The sequence below is a fragment of the Rissa tridactyla genome, chromosome 7 (genome assembly GCF_028500815.1).
Source record: "Rissa tridactyla isolate bRisTri1 chromosome 7, bRisTri1.patW.cur.20221130, whole genome shotgun sequence".
Classification (NCBI taxonomy): Eukaryota; Metazoa; Chordata; class Aves; order Charadriiformes; family Laridae; genus Rissa; species Rissa tridactyla.
In genome coordinates, this window is record NC_071472.1 from 41,891,473 (window position 1) to 41,906,676 (window position 15,204).

Sequence of the window (15,204 nt, forward strand, 5' to 3'; positions counted from 1 at the left end):
GGGGCCCTTACCCTCTGGCGAGCAGACAGCAGTGGGCCTGTGTACTTGAGACACTCAGGAGCCTTCCCGTGAGATCCCAGGGCATGCGAACACGCACAGATAGACAGTTTCTATTCTCTCCTGGTATTTGTACCATTTAGGGAATTAAAAAACCCGATGTTCTCTTTCCACCTTTTTTTTTTTTCTCTTTTTCAGCTTCTGAGCTGGAGGACGTCCCACCTGGTGGACACACTTGTAATGCAGGTGATGGGACTGTTGTTGCTCCTCCCTGCGTGCACCCAAGCCAGAGGAGACGGGGAGATTCAAACGCTGTCAGTGGACTGACTCCTCTTACCAACCAGCTGAACATCAGCCCACCAAACCCAGAGCCGTGAAACGAGGGCCATAATCTCACCCAGCAAGGACTACCAAGGGACTCTGGTAACCCATACCACCATTAGTTAATACTCTAATTACTGGTAGGTACTGGGACTGCTGCCAGAGAAAACTTACTCCACATTTGCAAAGTGTCTTGGGAATTTATGGGCTTCATAATTGAAAATGATGGTACGAGAGCCCAGAAATAAACCACTGAGCACTGGCTTGGTCCATTTTCATTGCAAGACTCCAGATGTTACTTACTGTAGTATGTTGTTCCAGACTCTCTGAATCATCCTGTCATGAACTGTAAGACGAATGACAAAAAACACAGTGCCCTGGATAAACATGGCAAAGAGCTTAGACGTGGTCTTGTCCAGCTCAAAGGTTTTGTCGGGGTAGTCCACTCCGTAGGCTTTCAAGAAGCCCAGCAGTGCCTGATCCTGCGACAGTTCAATCAAGCCATAGCCAAAGCAAAATTGTGGAAACAGAAGGAACGCATGCCGTAAATTTTCAGCAAGATCACGCAAGCCCTGAGAAAAACAAAAAGCAGCAGAGTCAGTCACTGTTGTTATTCATAGAATAAATTCATAGGTTTTACTGTGGGACTGAAGTGTAACAATTACATTGGGATTTGCTTGTGTCTCAGAGCAGAGATAAATTGAGAGCAAAGAGCTCTGGAGGCAGCTCATTTCAAAGGCACAAGGTCAGAAAAGTCAAGAGGCGGCTCAGAGGTTGTGATCACCCATAGTAATCAGCAGCCGGTTCCCAACGCCGTCCCTCGCTGCTGCTCCAGCCGCCTCACCCTGCGCATGTGGCAGCCAGAAACCCACCCCCAGCCGAACCCTGCTCCGCGCTGCACTATGCCTCCCAAAACCACACCGCTGCTCAGCCTTCCTGCTGTGAAACGTGGCCCACTCCCCCGCAGCACTGTCCTGTTTTCCTCGGACAAACATCTCCATAAAACACAACTTTTGGCTTTAGTAGACAGAGAAGGGTTTTTCCAGTTAATTCATGGCAAACCAGCCCAGTGCACAGTCTCACGAATTCTCATACACAGAGCTTCAGTACATTTCTAGCAGAAGAAAGGATTAGCGCACACAGCAAAGTCGAGAGGCGGTAAATTAGCATGGAAAGAGACTGAGTCCCTGCCACTGTCTGCACACGTCAAACTCGGGGCAACAACATCCAGTTGTCACTCTCCACAATGGTTCGAGGTTCCCATCAACTTTTTATCAAACATCTACACCCACCTCCTGCCCCTTCTCCGCACAGGCAGTTTTCTGCCTCTCTTTTTGTATTCTTCCCTCTGTCACCATCATTTCCGTCTTTGCTGGGGGTGCAGATTTACAGACAAGCAAGATTTGCATTTGACTCATGTCCCATCAAGTCCCAGGACAAGCGTCCTCTGCTTGGTCTACCTCAAACACCTTGAAGCCAGCCAGCTGCTAAGGACCTGATCAAACCCACCAAACTCAACAAGAACCTTCCTGATGTTTCAGCAAGGATTTAATATTAGTAGGATTCCTACCTGATCCGTGGCCTTTTCCTGGGAGAGCAGAAATACAACCGAGTGAGTGATGATGGTATTGATGCCAAAGAACAAGTTGACGCAGACATAAACGATGAAGGCCATTCCTGTTTCTTTGAAAAACCCAGCCAGCAGGTACATCCATGAAAATGTTGCATATCTATAAATTGTTAACAGTGCGGAGAATACTACAGTAACTCAAAGAGCGATTGAAAACAAACAACTAAAGAACTCTGACAATGTAACAGTTCTGTTTCGGGATGCGACTAGACTTCCATATTGCAGGAGCTTAAAGGACGAAAAATGGCTTTGTATCTGTAAGGATTTGAAGAAAAGGTTTACGATACATACTTTGAACATGGAGCCCCAACTGAAAACAGATGGACCGGGCCTGCAGAATTCAAAGCCGGGGAGACAGTTCTGCTAAGTTTTCCTGAATTGTGCTACTGCGGTTTTTTTCCCTCTCTGATTTTGAAATGCTTTTATATCTTGAATTTTGCAGTAGTTCAGTAAGCATCTGCTTACAGCTTGGGCTGTCACTGTGACCTTGAATACTTCATACCCTCACGTGGAGTTTGCTTTGAATAAAGCAGACACGACAACAGTCGTTTAGCTCACTGCTCCTGGAAGGAGCAACTAGTCACCGTTTGTAAAGCGCGTGTTGTAGAAAAAAGCCCCCGTATTCATGGAATCACGGAATCACGGAATCTTCAGAGTTGGAAGGGACCTCTAGAGATCATCTAGTCCAACTCCCCTGCTAAAGCAGGGTTGCCTAAAGCACATCCCTCAGGGCTGCATCCAGGCGGGTCTTGAAAATCTCCAGAGAAGGGGACTCCACAACCTCCCTGGGCAGCCTGTTCCAGTGCTCTGTCACCCTCACTGTAAAGAAGTTTTTCCGTGTATTTGAACGGAACTTCCTATGTTCTAGCTTGCGCCCATTGCCCCTTGTCCTGTCGCTGGGAACCATTGAAAAGAGCCTGGCTCCGTCCTCCTTAAACCCACCCTTTAGGTACTTGTAAACATTAATCAGGTCCCCCCTCAACCTTCTCTTCTCCAGGCTAAAGAGTCCCAGCTCTTTCAGCCTTTCCTCATAAGGGAGGTGCTCCAGTCCCACAATCATCTTGGTTGCCCTTCACTGGACTCGCTCCAGTAGTTCCCTGTCCCTCTTGAACTGGGGAGCCCAGAACTGGACACAATACTCCAGTTGTGGCCTCACCAGTGCAGAGTAGAGGGGAAGAATGACCTCCCTCGACCTACTGGCCACAGCCTTCCCTATGCAGCCCAGGATGCCATTGGCCTTCTTGGCGACAAGGGCACACTGCTGGCTCATGGATAATTTGCTGTCTACCAGGACCCCCAGGTCCTTCTCCTCAGAGCTGCTTCCCAGCATGTCCGCCCCTAACCTATACTGGTGTTTGGCATTCTTCCTTCCCAGGTGCAGGACCCTACACTTGCTTTTGTTGAACCTCATTAGGTTCTTCTCTGCCCAGCTCTCCAGCCTGTCCAGGTCACGCTGGATGGCAGCATGGCCCTCTGGAGTGTCGGCCACCCCTCCCAGCTTGGTATCATCAGCAAACTTGCTGAGGATACACTCTGTCCCCTCATCTAGGTCATTAATGAATATATTGAACAAAATTGGTCCAAGTATTGACCCCTGAGGGACACCACTCATTACAGGCCTCCAACTGGACTCTGTGCCGCTGATCACAAGCCTCTGGGTTCTGTCACTCAGCCAGCTCTCGATCCACCTCACTGTCACCTCGTCTAGCCCATACTTCCTCAGCTTCCTAATGAGGATGTTATGGGAGACAGTGTCAAAAGCCTTGCTAAGGTCAAGGTAGATGACATCTACGGCTCTCCCCTCATCCAGCCAACCCGTTATAACATCATAGAAAGCTATCAGATTGGTCAGGCATGATTTGCCCTTGGTAAATCCATGCTGACCACTTCCAATAACTTCCTGTTCCTCTATGTGTTTGGAGACGACATCCAGAATGAGTCGCTCCATTACCTTCCCAGGGACAGAGGTGAGACTAACCGGCCTGTAGTTCCCTGGGTCCTCCTTCTTGCCTTTTTTGAAGATTGGAGTGACGTTAGCCTTCCTCCAGTCCTCAGGCACCTCTCCTGTTCCCCATGACTTTTCAAAGACGATGGAGAGTGGTCTAGCGATAACATCTGCCAGCTCTCTCAGCACTCGTGGGTGCATCCCGTCAGGGCCCATGGATTTATGAATGTCCAGCTTGGCCAAGTGGTCTCTGACCCGGTCCTCCTCAACTAAGGGAAAATCTTCCTCTCTCCAGACCTTCCCCCTTGCCTCCAGGGTATGGGATGTGTGAGGGATGGCTTTATCAGTGAAGACCGAAGAAAAGAAGGCATTCAGTAACTCTGCCTTCTCTGTGTCTTCCACCACTAGGGCACCCGTCTCATTCATCAGTGGACCTATATTTTCCCTAGTTTTCCTTTTTCTGTTGATATACTGGAAAAATCTCTTCTTGTTGTCTTTAACTGCAGTGGCCAAGCTGAGTTCTGATTGAGCTTTGGCCCTTCTAATCTTCCCCCTGCATAGCTTTGTTATATCTTGATAATCCTCATAAGTTGCTAAGCCCCTTTTCCAGAGAACATAAGCCTTCCTTTTTTTCCTGAGGTCCAGCCAAAGCTCTCTATTTAGCCAGGCTGGTCTTCCTCCCCGTCGGCTCGTCTTTCGGGACATGGGGATGGCCTTCACCTGTGCTTCTAAGAGCACCTGCTTGAAGTATGACCAGCTTTCCTGGGCACCTTTGCTCTTCAAAACTGCCTCCCAAGGGACACTCTCAACCATGCTCCTAAACAGGCTAAAGTCTGCCCTTCGGAAATCCAAGGTGGCAGTTCTGCTGGCTCCCCGCCTCCCTTCACCAAGAATTGAAAACTCTATCATTTCATGGTCACTCTGCCCAAGATGACCTCCAACCTTTACATCCCCCACAAGACCTTCTCTGTTAACAAACAGTAGGTCCAGTAGGGCACTTCCCCTAGTAGGTTCCTTCACCAGCTGTGTTAGGAAGTTGTCTTCCACACACTCCAGGAACCTCCGGGACTGTTCCCTCTCTGCTGTGTAGTATTCCCAGCGGACATCCGGGAAGTTGAAATCCCCCACAAGAACAAGGGCAGATGATCGCGAGACCTCTGCCAGCCGCTTATAGAATACTTCATCGGTTTCTACATCCTGATTAGGGGGTCTATAACAAACTCCCATCACGATATCTGCCTTGTTGGCCTTCCCCTTGATTTTTATCCATACACACTCAACACTGTCATTTACAGTGTTGAGTTCCAGACATTCAAAACCGCCCCTAACATAGAGGGCCACCCCACCACCTCTCTTCCCTTGCCTATCCCTTCTGAAAAGCTGGTAGCCATCAATTACAGCACTCCACTTGTGTGTGTCTTCCCACCACGTTTCCATGATGGCAACCACATCATAGTTTCCCTGCTGCACGATGGCCTCCAGCTCGTCCTGCTTATTCCCCATGCTGCGTGCATTAGTGTAGATGCACTTCAGTTGGGTTAATTGTCCTACCACTTTCTTGGGGGGACAGGCCCTGATTTGCACCTGATCATTCTCGGACACTACTGTAGTTACCAAATTATCACTACTCCTTGTGTCTATTCCTCCCTTGGATCTCAAATTGCAGCAGCCTGCAATATCCAGTTCCTCACCCTGCGCAATGATATTTAAACAACTGAGCTCCACACTCACCCAAACAGTAGCAGCAGAAGAAATACTGCCAGTAAGTTATTGTTGTTGCAGAAAGCCGGTATCTGGAAGGATGAAATAACTCCTATTGAGAGTCCAATAGGGACCATAAAAAGTACCTGCAAAATGATATTAAAAAGATGTTATTAGGACGATAATTCTTAAACATTTTTCTAGGACTATGCAGAAGCAACAACGCCAGTTCTGAACCTGGTCCCACAAGCGCAGCTTGGATTTTCTATGGGAAACCAAGTACAGGTGGGGTCTCTGTCCGCCAGAGACTTTCGGAGTCTTGCAAATGAACTCCCACAAAGCCATTTTGAATAGACTAAGCCTTAACATTCAGGGCCGTGGGCAGAAAGTGCCTTAAAAAAAGGTTGTGAATGAAAAATACCCCTTTGGGTTTTCTGTTAGACTTGCAGTCAGACCACTTCATTGTGCCCTATAAATCCGGTCTTTATAATGTTGAGTCAAGCCAGGGACCTACCAAACGTCTGCCTCGAGAGATTCCTCTCTTCCCCAGCTTTGGGATTTAACAGAATTTACTGGCAGGGATTCTCTGAGAAATATCAAGTTGCCGAGAGCGCTGGATTAGTTTCATCCCACTGAATACTGATTGTGGCAAGGACCCTGGGGATTTTTCCGCAGGCTGATTTACAAATATGCAGTGCCGAAGTGAGGGCGCAGATGAGGGAAGCAGAGGCATCCTCACCCCTGCGACTCAGCCAGGCCAGGCTGCAGCCACGCTGCCCTCAGACCCCTTTCAAGCCCCTTGTGCAAGGCAGGGGACACTTGTGTGGTGTCCTCATCACACCAGACCCTTTAAGCAGGCAGCTTAGGCTGCTCAGTGGTGAGCACCGTATTGTTAGGACTGCTTTGTAAGTGTTAGGAAAACACCTAGAAGCACACTTTCTGCTGTGCTCTGCAGAAAGAGTCCAGGCTCACATTCCCCAAGGGATTTCAGCCCTTTAACCCTCACTGCATCAGAGGGGGCTGGCCACCCAAACGCCCTTGAAGATTTCATGTTTTCAGGAACGGATGATATCACTGGGATTTGAAACTGCATCAATAGAAATTTGTCGGATACGTAGAGCTCATCACCATTACAGCATCGCTGGCAATGCCAAAGCTCACAAGCAGAGATGGTCTGCGCTTGCAGATCTCGAACTATGTGAGGGTTTGACATCGTGCACCGAAGGTAATTCATAAGACACAAAGCACTTTAGTCTACAGACACTGTGCATATTTATCCTCTTAGCCCAGTGATGCATTCCAGCAGTGCTATTAACCCTCTTTACCAGGAGGAAACTTAACTTCAGGGAGAACAAGGGCATGCCTACGCCACGTAATGCAGCACAGTGCTGGGGAGCTCAACTATCTATAGGAACAAGGTGGTAAATCTATACAGCGCAGTGCAGCACTGTAGAAGGGCACTTGCTCAGGTTCTGGAAGGCATATAGCTGCATTAGTAGCTTTCCTTGGCTTAAAAACCTTCATAATATACAATCTTAGAGAGAGCATTCAACCCAGCAATGGATTTTTGCTCAACAGGGGACTGTCAGCTATGAGATGTCAGCTAATGTCACACCCCGTACTCCCAGGGTTTCCAAAATGCCTGTAGCCTCAAGCCCCAAAGCCTTCCCCGAGATGCATAAAGACATGCGAATCTAGCCCCGCAAGCTAACAGAAAAGCAGCTTGCTGCTTGCACGTTAAAACCGAAATCAAGCTCTGGCCTGTTCTGTGTTGCTCTCATACAAATGTGCTGAGTGTTTTGCATACACTCGAGAGAGAAGGAATGCCTTCGCTTAGCAAAATCCAGTGTTGCGGTTCACATTTAATAGTCTTCAATGTCTTGGAGAACAATTACTACATAACACTCTTGGTAGTAATAATATTAAGAAGTCTAGGCAACCAGCTTTAAATAAAGAACTTTTCTTCCTCTGCTGTGTATTGCTACTCTTGGTGCATTTAAGAACATGAATTATTTACCAGGTCATAAACGAAGTTAGTCACCCAATAGCTTGTCATCCCGAGGCCTGAAATGTGCTGCAGTTGTTTGGCTTTGGTTTGATGTTCTTTGACCACATAGAGCACAAAGCTTGCCGTTGTGATAGAGTAGCCAACCAAAACAGACATTGAGACTATGATGTCGAGTAAGCTGTTGAGCCTGGGGAGAAAGTGCAGAAAGATGTCTCTGGTGAGTCAAAGTGGCAGATCTCCCTCATCGCACAGGCATTGTTTAGAGCTCAGCAGCAGCGAGGTCCTGATTCTGTGCCAGCATCTTTTGCTGATGGTAATTACGCCCAGCTAAAAGGGCTCACAGCACTGACTCATAACACCGTGCCATTGCATTGATTGGAAAGGCCAAAGGGAAAATTATGTAATTATTATTATTGTGCCAAAGCACAAAAACGTGTGATGCTGTAACTGTGACCTCCACATCTATATGGGATTCTACAAAGAAAGCCTAACGGGGATCTGGCAGCTCTGTGGCAAGCAGGATGCTATTCTTGCATAGGGGGAATGAAGACAAGGAAGAGAGCAGTTTCATCATTTAGAGAAAGATATTCAGTAATTTAGGCTGCTTTATGGTTTCCAAGAAGCTGGTTTGCTTCTTTTGAAGCTAAACAATTCAGGCATCAGCCAAATGAATCTTCTTACATTACTTGTTCTTGACTCTGTCCTCCAGGATATGGGTGAGCTGATAAGAAAATACCTACAAGAACAAAAAGAAAAGAAGTTGAAAACGTGGCTAACTTAAAGCTTCCTTCACCAGTTCCTGAGAATGACAGTAATACAGAAGACTGTGAATAGAGAAGAAAAGCAGATCAAAAGCTGGGTTTTGCTCTGTCATCTCGGTGTGATCTTGGGCAGAATTTTGAGAATTTTTTCTATGACTTGACTTCGACGCACAGCAGATCTGAAATACAAACCCCAGGCCCTGTTTCTGCATCTATCATCTGGGTGACAGTATCATTCGCCTCAGTAAGAGCACTCCCACACCTAAAATTAGGCACACGCTCATGGGTCCATATATTTTAAGTTGGATTCCTCAACATGGATGCATTCAAAACTGGTGGATATGTTTCATTTTAAAGTTGCTGCTTGATGATCTCACTGCATTTCACTTGTTCTTTTATCATCAGAAACAAATGGTTCCCTATTGGCTTTCTCTACAACTCTTATCTTCCTGATATATGTCTTTCTCAATACGGACATCTGTTGAGATGCTACCGTAAACCCAAGTAAGCTACAGGCACTGTTGTTCCCAGTTTGGCAATGGGTTAATTCTGAACTATTCTGTCTTATGCAGCTAGGAAAAAAAAGAATCATTTTGTCCACGGGAACTAGCAAAAAATCTAGTTACTGTGTTAGTAAGCCCCGTGTGATGTTTTCCAAAAAGATCCCTTAAAAATGGGTTTGTATCAGGCACAATTTTCTGCTCACATGCATTATGTTCAGAAGATTTGGTTTAAGTACTTCTTTACCAAGGAGAACATCTATCCCAAAATATACTACTATTGTTCATCACAGTGCGTTTGCTGTTTGGAGGCAATTTGTGCCTATAAAACCAGTGTTTTCTAATAAAACGAGGAACTTGGGGGGTTCTGGTGGGACAGTTCTAACCTCCAGTGAAGGTCTCTGCCTTGGTCCCACCAAGATACCAGCCCAGACTCTAAGACTGTGGCACCTGAGAAAGGGTTTAGGCTAAGATGTTAACGTGCCTAAAAACGAGGTTCTCAATCAGTATTTAGGCAACTAAGTAAATGCCTTGCTTCTCAGGGAGTGCTGGAGCACCTCGCACTGCTATTAAATCCAGAGAGATTTGCTAGAACACACCACCTCTGAAATTTAAGCTCCTTACAGCCAGGTGCCTGACTTTCAGCGGTTATACGAGGAAGAACTATTCTGGGCTATTTTCTCTAAGAACGAGCATTCCGACATGGGAGCCATAAAGGATGAGACTTGCGGGTTTAGCTGAGCAAATGCCGTACTGAGCAAATAAATTTGAAAGGGAAGATTTCATAGGAAATTCATTCCGGAGGGGGAAGAAAAACTCATTCTTGTCATCAGGGAGAGAAACGGAATTAAAATCTTGGGCTGCTGATAAAGCCACACACAAACAGCCAGGAAATGTTCCCCTTCTCTAAAAGAGAGAGAGAGAAAGAAAGATACCGTCTGTCTAATCTGCTAATACTTCCCTATAAAGCCATTCTCCTTTACTGAAGCTTAGGCTAGGAGTCACAATTTCCATTTCAATGCTTTCTCTTTTTTGTTGGTTGGGCTTGAGAGAAGAGAAAGCACAATATACATAAGTCAAAAGCTATTATGACTTGCTTAGTGACAGGGTAAAAAGCTTTTTATGTATTTTTTAAAAATATACGCAGTCTAAGTCAAACCTTTAAAGCAGGACTGGCACCTCTTTCAAACTGCTGAAATGACAACACACTTTTATCTGGCCATTTCAATGGTTCTTAAACTGTCATTTATTTGTCACAACAACAAATAGATTTAGCTGCCAGGAACATACCACACAGAATGTCTGTTCGATTGTATTTCAAACTGGATTTACACTACCCCGGGGGAGCAATCCTCATCCATTCATTTTATTTCCCCCATTCTACGGCTTGGATTATTAGTGGGAAGCGGAGAATTATCTGTCTGGTCATTTACTACTCAGCATTTCTTTCCAAAAATATGTAAGTAGCAGGACAGATGGAATAAAAACTGCCACTGTTCTTTCCCACTGAAAATTGTTATTTTCCTGGTAGAAAACTTTCCCTGTGAAAACTTTCTGACTGTTCACACGAACTTGCTGCCTTTGCTCTCGCTACGGCATGTGTTGGGAATACAGAGACAGAGCAAGAAGCTTCACTGCTTAATAATTCAGCTGCTCTGGGACGTTCCTGCCGCTGCAAGTGCCTGGCTGAGGTCTCCTCTCTCCGCACCCGGACAGGGGCTGCAGCTTTGTGATCCGCTCGTGCAGTGCACACCGAAAAGCTTGAACCTTCTGACCTGCACGGCACGCTGCAGGTCTCGAAGGTTTAAGGCGGTGGGTATTTTAGGATGGCAGGGGGGACGAGGCGCTGATTTCGCTTGTTGTGAGGGGAGTTTTGGTGCATCGGGATGCGGAGGTGGGAAGAAAGACATGCTGTGTCGACTTGTAATCAGCGTTCTGCTGCTGCTTTAATTCGTGGCACGACACGCAAAGCTTCAGATCAGATGCCTTTTCTATTACAGTTAAATTCAGACACATCAGTAAGGAATAGTCTTATGAGCAAAGAGACACCGTCACCTGTGTCACTGTCACCTGGAGGGGGGGGCCAGGCGTGACCAGGACACGGCTGGAAGGGCCCTATTTTTCAAAGCAAATCAATCGGTAGGGCATTTCTGCACACAATTGCTACTCTTGTCAGATCCCATAAATCTCTATAAGATTTCTCGAAATGGTATCAACATAAATCTTTCTCTTCTGCCTGCACCCCCTCCAACCTCTAGAGACAGGCTTATTTATACATAGACATATTTGTGCCCACGCTGCACCCAAAATGTGGCCTGAGCCGTAAATGGTAAAGATAGGGTGCCCTGGTCAGGAATTTGGGTTGCTGCATTATATTACTGAGGAGAAGCCATGAGAACTGATAACCCCAAATGGGCTGCTAACACTCCTTGGAATCTGCGTAAGTCGCATGTCAGAGGGAAAATATAGCTGAAAATTACGTTTCTCACTTAATCTCACCCTCTCAAACACAAACATACACATATCCACGCATCCTGAGTTGCTCTCAGCAGAAGGGTGACATATTAAAATTGACTAATCTAAACCACCCCCTGAGATGATCTAAAGTACCCTTCTGATGCGTAACTAATGGGCACCTCTCAAGAGACAGCTATTTCGGTACCATGATGACAGGCAATAAATCAAATAGCAACCACTGGCATTTTTTGGATGAAGGAAGTATTTTATATAGGAGCTGGGGTCTTCCCTCTCCATCTCCCCTGAGTCTTTGACAAAAACAAATGAAATATGTGATTTATTCATGTTTTTCAATTCTGTTTTTAAAGGAATTGCATCATTGGGAATAAAGAAATGGCCTCACTGAAGTCAAGGTAAGTGTTTTCATCGATTTCATCAGAACCAGGATATTCCCCCCAAAGGGGAGAAATTATTTGCTCATGTAAAGGGACACTTACCGTATCTGGAAGTCTCATTTTTTGGCAAGTTAGCTCGAAGAATGAAGTTGTTCAAGCTGTTGAGATAGGCTGGAAGGCTGTGATAACCTTCGGGATTATACCACACCTGCACATAATTGAGAAATTGAAAGAATTTGGGAGAGAAACTGTTACTAGTAACATTTTGGTTTGTTCTGCTTGCACAAATGAATCATTCCGTGTTGCTATCTAAAGTCATAATCTCTACAAGTTAATGTCCAATGATTAAACCACATCAAGTACCAAATGAGTATAAAAGCACATTTCACTTTCAGCACGACAGTCCCATCAGCTTCATTTGCCTCTGAGAGAGAAGAAAGAAGCAGCAGCTGGGTATGTGACATAAAGCATACAGACACTTGTTTTCTTCTCTGTAATAAGCTGGTCAGATCTGATGAACGCCAGTGGTGGAGACCTCCCAAAGAAGGCTAAGCAGTCAAATGTCTAAGATCCCTTGAAAGCCAGACAGAAGAAGGTTGCTTTTGGGCAGAAAGTAGCCAGTCGTCACTTTTTCATTCAGCAACAGCCTTTCCCTCCTCATGATAACTTTTCTTACCTACACCACGATAAACCCTGGGGACTGAGGGGAAAAAGTCAGATCAGAGGACATGCACTTTGGGGAGATTTACTATCACCGGCTTTAGGCAGAACCCACAGCACCCAGGTTGGCGGTGTAAGTTACCTACCCAAGGACAGAGAACTGAGGCTATTAAGGTTAGAGGCTTAAACACAGCCCACAGCATCCACCTTTGCATATCCCCAAGTGCCACGTGCTCAGTGATTTCATTCTGCTTGCCCTAGCAGAGCAAGGACTAGAGTCTGCCCTGCTTCCAACGCTATCAAGGTTTCCGGATATTAAATCTGACATGTGATAAACAAAAAGCAATGCTTTCAGATCTAAAATGAAGCTGTAAGATTGGTGGGGTGAAAATACCTGCAAATTCATTACGTGAGCTCTGAGTGTTAGTGAAAAAATAAACCCTGTGATTCCCTTTTCTTGGAGCCACCTCTGAAAACACCACTGCTCTTGCAGGAACACCCTCCTGGTAGGTTTTGCAATGGGATCACAGGACTTTCTCAGCTCTCTTGCATTTCCCTGCTACCTCAGATTTCAGCCTCGGTGCTTTTAACGCTGATGCGTTACAACATTTTCACTGAGCAGAAACAGAGAAACGGGTATATCAGAATCCAGCAGCCAGCCCTAGTTAAGGTACATACATTCTGTCATGAGATAAAGGTGCTACTAATTGATCTTTTCACCTCTGTATAATAAAATTATGACAGCAGAAAAATTGTCTCCTGCTAGCAAGATAAGTCAGACCAATAAAGAAGAATGGGGAGAAGAAAGGAAACGAACTACAAGTCCCTCCCACATGAAGCTGCAGATTTCAGAGGGTTTTGCTTTATTTTCTGAAATAGCCCTGAACTCAACATCACTTCTTCTGGGTCCCGCGCTGCCCGTGCTAGGATGAGCAGGCAGAGGTTAGTTACCTTAGTCAATGTTCTGTTGGGGGGCACCGGTCTGATATCGAACCGGAGATCTGTTGTCAAAGGCAGCCCGAAGCTCCAGCCGCCATACCTGAGTGAAAAGCAGAGGGAAATGCATTGTTATCCTCATTCAAAAGCTTCAATACCTTCGGTTGGTGCATGTTAGCATGCCACTGTCACCCCACTTAATTCTAGCTTGACTTCAAAGAACTTAACCCGGTTGCCAGAGTCCTTGCTTGGGGGAAAAGATGGAAACAGAAACTTGGCAGCACTATCACAAAACTGTGCTGAAAGCCTCCATTTGAGAAATATTTTGGAGCCACGTGGACTCCAAACTTGCTCGCCTACCACATTGGAATACAATGACTGCTTCTTACCCAGAAGAAGAGCAGCTCAGTTTAAATCAATGGCAGACGAACATGTTCCTTGACAACCATAATGTCAGGCTATTTTTGCCCCAAGACACGCTGCACAGCTGTGCTGCAGAGTCCAGACACACTAATAGCCCTAACAACCCCACGGTGCAAGAAAACGTTCAGCCTCTAATTTCACCAGAACAGATGCACTTGTTGAAGTGAAGCACACACTGAGGCTCTTCAGAGAATCAGACTTGGAGGAAAGTCTCTCCCCAGGGTTTACCTCATGACAGACTGTGTCAGACTTTCCTCTTTTTAAGCATTTCTGAGTCAGACAAAGACTTGTCTGTGGATCCAACTGTCAGCTTACGAGGTGATTGACATGTTATCCCTAGGCTATCTCTGCTATGATCAAGCAGAGCACTTGCACAGACCTTTATCTTTAACTCCGTAATTGCAGGACGTTTTACCTCCTTTCACCAGATGCAGGGAGGCCTTTCTCAACCCCTACTGCACTGTCACCTCTTCAAGCCCAATGGATATGACATGTATAAAAGGCTGCTCCCGGTACCATTCAGAGAAGAACTGGAGGTTTATGCTCTACCGTTTTTGCAGGAAGTCTTTGGTAGTTGCCAAAATGTAGGTCTCCACATTGTGCCCCGTGAGGTTATAAACTGTCCGTGTGGAGAAGGTCCTTCTGTGAGGGGGAGTGTAGTTCGTCTGTGGACATGTCTGAGTGGAGACAAATGAACAAGAATGTTGGTGTCTGTCTTTTAACTAAAAACTAGCATATCAGGACAAGATTGAGAGCAGGCAATGGCGACATTCTGGTGCTGGGACTGATTCCTACAGAAGCTGATGATTTGCAAATCAGGGTAGAGCGCCACATGGCACACATCCTGCATGCCGTCCTGAACATATTTAGCAAGGTGCCTAGAAACAACCTTTGCTTAAATCTACACTTCAGTTCTACTGACATCAGTGAGACCTTGAAATGTGCTTCATGCTATGTTGGAGGATTTTTGCTGAATTAAGGCTGATCCTACTTAGCGCAGCATCAGAGTGACTGCGCAGACAACAGCAGAGGGCAAAACAACTCACGGAGCAGAAAACATCGTGGTAACCTCAAATTCTCATCTTGCATTTCACAGCAGCTACACTCTACATTTTCGCTTTACTGTCAGTCACTGGGAAGATTTTCCAGAGCTTCAGAGAAACCTTGGATTAGTCCCGAATATATAATTGAACATGCTGAGGGGCAAAGTCACATCGACTGTTTCATAAGGTTGAAGTGTCCTAGTCCTACCAGACAGTATGCTGGCTACTTCTTTCAGCTTGTCCATAACAAAACCCCTGGCCTCCCCCCATTGTGTATCTCTTCATAACTTTGCATCAGAATACACGAAATAGCTTCCTTCTCGCTGAGGAACACCTGCCTGTGCCTGCTAGAGGTGAGAATCGGCTTCAAACATTATCCTGACTTACCAGAAAAATGATGCCAATACTTTCAATGATATGAAATTAA

The 15,204-nt window shown here is 45.9% G+C and overlaps 1 protein-coding gene across 6 annotated transcripts in view; it reads right to left on the minus strand.

Moving 5' to 3' along the window:
• Window positions 1-15,204, minus strand: part of ABCA12 (ATP binding cassette subfamily A member 12) — a 117,242-nt gene that overhangs the window by 8,294 nt on the left and 93,744 nt on the right. For all 6 annotated transcript variants that reach the window (XM_054209544.1, XM_054209545.1, XM_054209543.1 and 3 more), the window contains 8 exons: window positions 14,284-14,411; window positions 13,327-13,414; window positions 11,818-11,923; window positions 8,284-8,338; window positions 7,612-7,789; window positions 5,625-5,740; window positions 1,889-2,048; window positions 622-890 (listed from right to left, as the gene is read on the minus strand). In XM_054209544.1, coding sequence (XP_054065519.1) covers window positions 622-890; window positions 1,889-2,048; window positions 5,625-5,740; window positions 7,612-7,789; window positions 8,284-8,338; window positions 11,818-11,923; window positions 13,327-13,414; window positions 14,284-14,411 — 1,100 coding nt within the window. The remainder of the gene's footprint in view (window positions 1-621; window positions 891-1,888; window positions 2,049-5,624; window positions 5,741-7,611; window positions 7,790-8,283; window positions 8,339-11,817; window positions 11,924-13,326; window positions 13,415-14,283; window positions 14,412-15,204) is intronic.